This window comes from Sinocyclocheilus anshuiensis, unplaced genomic scaffold (genome assembly GCF_001515605.1).
Source record: "Sinocyclocheilus anshuiensis isolate Anshui unplaced genomic scaffold, SAMN03320099.WGS_v1.1 scaffold1422, whole genome shotgun sequence".
NCBI classification, from domain to species: Eukaryota; Metazoa; Chordata; class Actinopteri; order Cypriniformes; family Cyprinidae; genus Sinocyclocheilus; species Sinocyclocheilus anshuiensis.
In genome coordinates, this window is record NW_015558633.1 from 16,097 (window position 1) to 24,808 (window position 8,712).

Consider the following 8,712-nt stretch of genomic DNA (forward strand, 5'->3'; position numbering starts at 1 on the left):
CTCACACACTCTCACACACACACACACTCTCACACACACACACACTCACACACGCTCACACACACACACTCTCTCACACACACACACACACACTCACTCACACACACACACACACCGCGTCAGCTGACAGACACTGACGGAGCGTGACCTTTGACCCCGCAGGTCATCCACTGCAGCGGCTATCTGAAGACGTCTGCGCTGGACTGCTATCAGAACGTGGGTCTGGTGGCGGTGGGACACACTTTACCTCCCAGCGCCGTCACCGACATCAAGCTTCACAGCAACATGTTCATGTTCAGAGCCAGTCTAGACATGAAGCTCATCTTCCTCGACTCCAGGTGAGATATGACCTGCTTTTAACTTCGATGATATTATCACCAGTGTTGGGGAGTAACTAGTTAATAAGTAATAGTGTGTCTTTAGCAACAAGCACTATGATACATGCATAGGATGACTGTTATTTCAGTTTCATCTAGGTTTATTGTATCTGTCCCTAACAAATAAAACATTAAATAAACAAATAAAGCATGACTGTTATTATAGATGCTCCACTGATTCAGGGCTGTTCTGTGCTCTAAGGGTTTCAGAGCTGACAGGATATGAGCCGCAGGACCTGATTGAGAAGACTTCACAGCAACATGTTCATGTTCAGAGCCAGTCTAGACATGAAGCTCATCTTCCTCGACTCCCGGTGAGTGTCAGGTGCGTGGTGGTTAAATGTCTTTCATCTTGTACGTTACACTGATTCAGGGCTGTTCTGTGCTCTAAGGGTTTCAGAGCTGACAGGATATGAGCCACAGGACCTGATTGAGAAGACCCTGTATCATCACGTGCACAGCTGTGACAGCTTTCACCTGCGCTGTGCTCATCACCTCCGTGAGTCCAGATCATATCAGTATTCGTCCTAAAGAGAGGAATCCAAAGTCCTGAATCTTGTAGCTTTATACTGAAAATGTGTAAAAGTAATGTAAAGTGTTTGTGCTGTTATTTATTTGTCATGTAAAGAAAAAAACTAAAATATTATATATATATATATATATATATATATATATATACAGGTGCATCTCAATAAATTAGAATGTTGTGGAATTGTTGTGAATGGTTGATAATAGCAACAGTAACATAAACTATAATAAAATATATACAACTCACGTAATAAAAATATTCTAACTAAAGCATTTCTTTCTTAAAAAAATAAAAAATAAATAAATTATTCATGTACTGATTTTATTAGCAACACTCAAACAATTCTGTTTCAATTTTATTGTTGGAATTTCATCCAAAAAAATTTCTTGCATCCCACGGCATAACAAAATGAGAAGGACCACCTGGACACAGTTCACAGCCGTGCCATGCACCATGACGATACACTTGGTGTCTTAATAGGTTAAATGTTTTGACATTTGCTACAAACACACCGGGCCTCATTAATCTATCTATCGTAGAAACAACTGAGTGCACAAATCAACTTATGACAGGGTTCATGTGTGGTTCATGAAACAGTCATATGCTGCCAATCTTGAAATTGGTAAATGTGGCGGCTGAAAACAATAATAATGTATTATTAAATAATGTAATGTAAATGTATATTAAATAATGGTAAATTTAACGAAACATTTGCAAACATTATAAACGCTATATAGCCTATTTAGTTCCCCTCACTCCACAACAAATCCTTTACATTTAACTGTATTCAGAACAAAACAAGAATACAAAATATAAGTTGCTAAACAAGCCAAAACGAATTAAAGAAAGCAAACGCCTTTGTTCTCACGCAGCCTTCCTCTATCATTTGGCACGAATCCAAATGTTTCTATATTCACGATTTATTTGAATGCTAAACTATTATTTAGTATGTAAACCATGCTTTTATACTTAACGCGCTTTCCGCAAAAAAAAAAAAAAATCACACTCTTCACATGAACAAATATGTGCTTGGCCCGAGCTCAGGCAGAACGACACGGATTGTACAGATTGTTTTCATTGTGCATTACTGCATCGTCAGCGTCAACTACGTCCTCACGTGAGTCCAGCAACATCTCCCTCTCCAACACGCCACACGATCCAACAACGATCAGATATATTTATACATACATACATGGGTCAAAGACAATAAGTATAATACTACTCTAAATTGTTGTTGTTTTTCCCTCAAAAAATGTTAAAAATTTCTGTTTAATTTAATTGCAATTTTGTTTTTGTTTTTCTGAGCAAAAAATAAACATCATACATTTTTCCCTGATTTACAGAAGAGACCCACTAAAATGTCATTCAGTGTAACAATCTTGTCAGGCATATTTACAACAAAAATCAATTTATGACCCACTAAAATGTCATTCAGTGTAACAGTCTTGTCAGGCATATTTACAACAAAAATCTATTTATGACAAATTAAAAGAGTAATTACTTTCACCCAAAATACTGATTAGCTGTAATTTTACATTTCTAAAATTTGCCACTCTCCTAGGTTTTGCTCATTTGTCAGTAAGAATTTAAAACACAATCAAATTTAATACGCTCCCTTATTCTTTTATATATTTTAACATGTACACGTCAGAATAAGCATGTTTGAATTTTTACATAAATATTGTGTTACACTGAATGACAATGTAACATTATTTCAACCAAATCTTGACATTTTATTCTACAAAAACTTATTTGGAACCTTCAAAGTCGACACTTTACTTACATTTAATGTGCTTTCTATGGACATAAAATCACTTTTGTACATTTCTTTTGATGCGGACACCTTAACGTCTTTGACCCGTGTACTGTTATACTAGTTCTCAGTCACAGCATAGGTCTGTGCTCCTAGCTATGCATATGGCAAAAACAGGAAGTGTTGCTGTTTCCTTGGGCAGAGCTCACATCCTGTGCTTGGCAGGAACGCTCAGCTCCCTCTGACTTGTAGACTGCCTTGCAGAGATGATTTCAGACCACACTGTTCTAAATGAGGATACATGTGCTTGCTTTTTTTTTCCCTTCAGAATTTGTCTGCTGTCTATTCCCACATGGCCACACTTCTGCGCAAAATCTTTTACTTTTGTACATTTCCTTTGATGCGGACATCTTAACGTCTTTGACCCATGTACATATATATATATATATATATATGCGGATCAAACACTGTTATGTTTTTTAAATTTCCTTGAAGTTTTCGGTTTACAGTGCTGTGTCAAACCGAGGTGGTCTGAAACACAGTAAATGCTCACTGCACAATCTCACCGCTGTCAGGAGCAATGAAAAGCCTGCGTCTCGTAATGATAAGAGCAGAATGAAGGCTGTTTGCTGTGTGTCTCGTGAGTTCAGTTCAGACACACAGCTGTGAAATCAGAAATCAGACACATTTCACAAGCTCTGCTTTGTGTCACAGGACTCAGTTTAACTGATTAACCCTCCTGTCGCTTTAAGAAAACACCTTACACACTCAGCTGAAACAGTCATAACTTCATATTTGTCAACTGAAACCATACTGTATCTGATGAGTGTGCAAATTTACCCACAAAATTCAGTCCTAAAAGTGTGTGTGAGATACGAGGCTGAATGTATTTTACAGAAGTAATTTGAGACAAATCTAACTAATGCATGTAAAAAAAATAAAATAAATGAATGAATAAATACAATTTAAAAAAAATCATGTGTAAAGCCGCCATTCACTTCCAGGTCAAAAGTGACCTGAACACGAAAGGTTCGTTCAAAACGCAGATTCATTCAGAAACTAAACACAGTTCACAGGTAATATCTGCGTTAGCAAAACTGAGAAAAAATCAAATAAAATATAACACAATATTAACTTCTTATTTACTGAACCGCTGTATAAAATCACATCTGCACTCGTGCTTTTCAGGACAATAAACAATATATACATACATATATATATATATATATACACTACCGGTCAAAAGTTTGGGATCAGAACGATTTTTAATGTGTTTTTACAGGAGTCTCTTCTGCTCATCAAGGCTGCATTTATTTGATCAAAAATACAGGAAAAAATGTAACATTGTGAAATATTATTATGATGTAAAATAACGTTTTTCTATTTTAATATACATTAAACTGTAATGTATGTCTGTGATGCGCAGCTGTATTTTCAGCATCATTACTCCAGTCTTCAGTGTCACATGATCTTCAGAAATCATTCTAATATGCTGATTTATTATCAGTTGTGCTGCTTCATATTTTTTTGGAACCTGTGATACTTTTTTTCAGGATTCTTTGATGAATAAAAAGTTAAAAAGAACAGCATTTATTTAAAATAGAAATCTTTTCTAACAATATACACTACAGTTCAAAAGTTTGTGGTCGGTACATTTCTATTCTTTCTTTTTTTTTTGAAAGAAAGAAAGAAAGAAATTAAAACTTATTCAGCAAGGATGTGTTAAATTGATAAGAAGTGATAGCAAAGATTTATATTGTTAGAAAATATTCATATTTTGAATAAATGCTGTTATTTTTAACTTTTTATTCATCAAAGAATCCTGAAAAAAGTATCGCAGTTTCCAAAAGAAATATTTGGCAGGACAACATTAATAATTCTAATAATAAATCAGCATATTAGAATGATTTCTGAAGATCACGTGACACTTTATACTGGAGTAATGATGATGGAAATTCAGCGCTGCATCACAGAAATAAATTATATTTTAAAGGATATTAAAATAGAAACCATTATTTTATATTGTAATAACATTACTGTTTTTTCTGTATTTTTGATCAAATAAATGCAGCCTTGCTGAGCTTTATAAAACGTTACAAGTCTTACTGATCCCAAACCTTTGAACGGCAGTGTATTTTGATAATCCTAATCCATATGCTGAGTTTTTTTCCTGCACTAAAAATTATAAATTTTTTTGAATTTTTAAACAGATGCGAAAGGAAAGGTGTTAAAAGTGTTACAATTCATTTTTTAATTAATATGATATGCAAAAGTTTTTTTTCCCCCGTACTAAAAACTATGGATTTTTGACTCATTTTTAGGTGCGCTCCAGCAGTGAATGTCATGCTCATGCAGCATATGGACTGTAATAATGTGTGTGTTTAGGGACACGGAGTATAAAGGCCTGGCGCTGTCTCTGGAGCAGCTGAAGCCCAGCAAACCTGCGTTCCCTTACGCAAACCGTCAGGACAAACCCCCAGCGAAGATCCTGGCTTCTCCATTCTCTCAGGTGTCAATCAAAATAAATCAATACAATTATTATCTTCACGCTCGGTCACAGACGCTCTCAAACTTAAAAATGCATAATGTATAAAATGCATATTTTGGATGTTAAATATATTCATTTTTAGTCACAATTTTCACTCACTATATTATCATCGCTGGTTCATTTGTATGTGTTTGTTTATTTATTTATGCACACTATTGTTCAAATTTTGCTCACCAAGACTGCATTTATTTGCTTAAAAATACAGTAAAACATCAATATTATGAAACATTATTATTACAGTTCAAAATAACTGTTCTATTTAAGTTCATATTAACTAATGTACTTAATGTCTTTATTGTTACTTTTGACCAAATGTGTCCTTGTTTTTGTTAAAATTTTAAATTAGATATTAATTTTATATTTTCTGCGTTCATGTTAATTTTTGTTAGTGTTTCAGTAATTTTGTTGTGTGTTTTTGTCTTTTTTTTTTAGTTTTTGTTGTTTTTAAATAAGTCTAAATATTTATTAGTTTTTATTTCAGTTTTTTTTTTTTTTTTCATTTTTTAAGTTCAGCTGAATGAAAATGAGAATTGTTGCCTTGGAAACGAACTGAAATAAAATAAGTTTGTTTTTATGTTATTATTATTATTTTAAGTTACATTAAGTTAAACTAAATGAAAATGAGAAAAAAAAATCTTATTTTTTTTTATGCACATTTACAGTATTTCACATTTTATGACACTTTTAATGTTTAATTGAAATTCCTAAAAAGCTACGACAACTTCAATAAGTTGCTTTATTTTTTTAAAAGACAAAATGTGTGATTTTGGAGTCCAGCCAAATAATGAAAATAAATAATTCTAAGAGATACTATAAATAAATATTACAGAAAAAAAATAATGAGAAATTACACATGATGTCAACTGTCCACTTTCAATGAACGTTTTCACCTTTAACTTTTGAGATCTTAAGAAAAAAAAAAAGAATGAATACATATTTTGAATATTTTTCCTGAGTGTGTTTTCAAGGGTTCTCTCCTCACTTCCTGTTCTGTTTTTTTCAGCAGTTTTCGTTCTTCCAGAACGAGCGCTCAGATTCCGACCGCGACAGCCAATGGGACGGCAGCCCTGTGACAGACTCCGCCTCCCCGCAGCGACTGGACACGTGTGCTCAGACACACACACACACACACGCTTCACACACACAGCTGTGTGATCAGAGCGTCAGCGGCAGAGAGGGATGGTGGGATGCCACTAAAGCAACTCAACACAACCATCAAACTCACGGTGAGTCACATGATCCTTCAGAAATCATTGCTGCTCAAGAAACATTTCTGATCATCATCAACGCTGAAAACAGTGTGTATTTCTGTGGAAACTGAGGATTGGAAACTTGGAATAATTTAGATTTGGTAATGTTTCTAAAATAAGTCTCTTTTGCTCACCAAGGCTGTGAAAAAAAAGTAAAAAATGTGAAATATTATTATAATGTAAAACAGCTGCTCTCTATGTGAATATCTGTTAAACTGTAATGTATTTCTGTGATGCGCAGCTGTATTTTCAGCATCATTACTCCAGTCTTCAGTGTCACATGATCTTCAGAAATCAGTATAATATGCTGCTTTTTGTTTGCTTTTATTACTATTTTTAACCAGTTTTTATTTTTATATTTTCCGTAATTATTTAAGTGTAATAAATTAATTTAAATACTAATTTAAATAATTTCCAAAATAATATTAAATAATTTATTCATTAATTTATGAGTTTATATACAGCATATGTATATAATGTTTATTTTATTTCAAGTAATTACCTTTTTTTTTTTTTTGTGAGCTTTAATAATATAATCAATTTATTTTTCAGGATTCACAGAGTATAATATGCTGATTTTTGTTTGCTTTTATTACTATTTTGAACCAGTTTTTATTTTTATATTTTCCGTAATTATTTAAGTGTAATAAATTAATTTAAATACTAATTTAAATAATTTCCAAAATAATATTAAATAATTTATTCATTAATTTATGAGTTTATATACAGCATATGTATATAATGTTTATTTTATTTCAAGTAATTACCTTTTTTTTTTTTTGTGAGCTATAATAATATAATCAATTTATTTTTCAGGATTCACAGATGAATAGAAAGTTCAAAAGAACAGCATTTATTTGAAATAGAAATCTTTTGTAACATTATACATGTCTTCACTGTCACTTTTGATCATTTTAATGCGTCCCTGATGAATAAAAGTATTCTTTTTTTTTTCTTTTTTTTTTAAACAAACCACAACAACTAAATTTCTAACTGGTGCGTTCTTCAATACATTCTCATTCTTCTCGTTTACCAAAACAGCTATACTTTGTTTTTAAAAATGAAAGTGTTTAAATAGTTTTGTGGCTGATGTCTTTAGGCTACTAGATACTAGATAAAGTACATAAGTGTTCATATTTATGTTTTTCAAACGTACCATTCTTTTATTCACGACTTTAAATTGTAATGCACCTTTAAAATCTGACTTGATAAGCAATAAAGCAATAAGCCCCGTGAAGCCGTGGTTTATAGTGAATTTATAACAGCTAAGGGGCGTTGTTATGTTATTCCATATACGTAGTTAGATTTCACAAAATAAAACAGAGCAAATAAAGTGTAATGATATTAATAAAAACAGTATTCTTCCACCAAACAATGTAGCTCCTCAGAAACAGTTGTGGTTGCTACAAAGTGGTTGCTGAGCAACACACAAACGTAAACAAAGGTGTATGTTACTTTGTAGAGTCATTTACAACAGCTTTGAACGCGGCTCAGCCAATCAGAATCAAGCACCGGAACTATCTGTTTTATAATAAAAATATCTACAACTGAACATCTTTATATACACACACAAACACAGAAGTTCATAATCGGTCCTCAGGGAGCTTCAGCTCACAAAAAATGTCACGGTTTCATGAAATCTCTTCGGCAGCTCATTGGGACGAGGTGCGTGCAGACGGATCTCCAGGCTCCTCGGGCGATTCGGGAGACAACTGCTATGAAATCCGGGCATCCCAGAACCAGATGGGTGCCAGACAGGAGCAGATTAAGGTGGAGGACGGCTGCATGAGCGATGTCTTCTCCTCTGTTTGCCGAGGACCGCCCCGTCTCGTCCTGCACCGAGACGACAGAGACGAGAGTCCAGCCTCGCTGTCCGGTCTGAGCAGTCCCGGCTCGGACAGATTGTCCCGTTATTATGTGAACGCACACATGCACTTTCAGACCAGCGCCGCGCACAACGCCACATCGGTCATCATCACCAACAGCAGCTGACCGCAAAACACCCGCTGCTGCTTTACCAGCCTGGAAACATCCCTGTGTTGTGACCCTGCAGCACAAAACCAGTCATACGGGTCATTTTTTTAAAATTGAGATTTATGCATCATCTGAAATTAAAGCAATAAGCCCCAAGAAGCCGTGGTTTATAACAGCTAAGGGGCGTCGTTAGGTACGACGCAAAGCTGTTATAAATTCACTGTAAACCACGGCTTCACGGGGCTTATTGCTTTTATAAAACGGTTATTCCATATGAATAA

At 34.2% G+C, this 8,712-nt stretch overlaps 1 protein-coding gene across 1 annotated transcript in view; it reads left to right on the forward strand.

Annotated features, from left to right (window-relative positions):
• The window catches only part of LOC107680813 (single-minded homolog 1-like), a 22,733-nt gene extending 14,284 nt beyond the window's left edge, over positions 1–8,449 (forward strand). Inside the window, exons 4-8 of the mRNA XM_016476861.1 lie at positions 770–876; positions 1,951–2,023; positions 5,045–5,168; positions 6,211–6,313; positions 8,109–8,449. Of these exons, the coding sequence (XP_016332347.1) occupies positions 770–876; positions 1,951–2,023; positions 5,045–5,168; positions 6,211–6,313; positions 8,109–8,449 (748 nt within the window). The remainder of the gene's footprint in view (positions 1–769; positions 877–1,950; positions 2,024–5,044; positions 5,169–6,210; positions 6,314–8,108) is intronic.
• Positions 8,450–8,712: the final 263 nt, after the last annotated feature.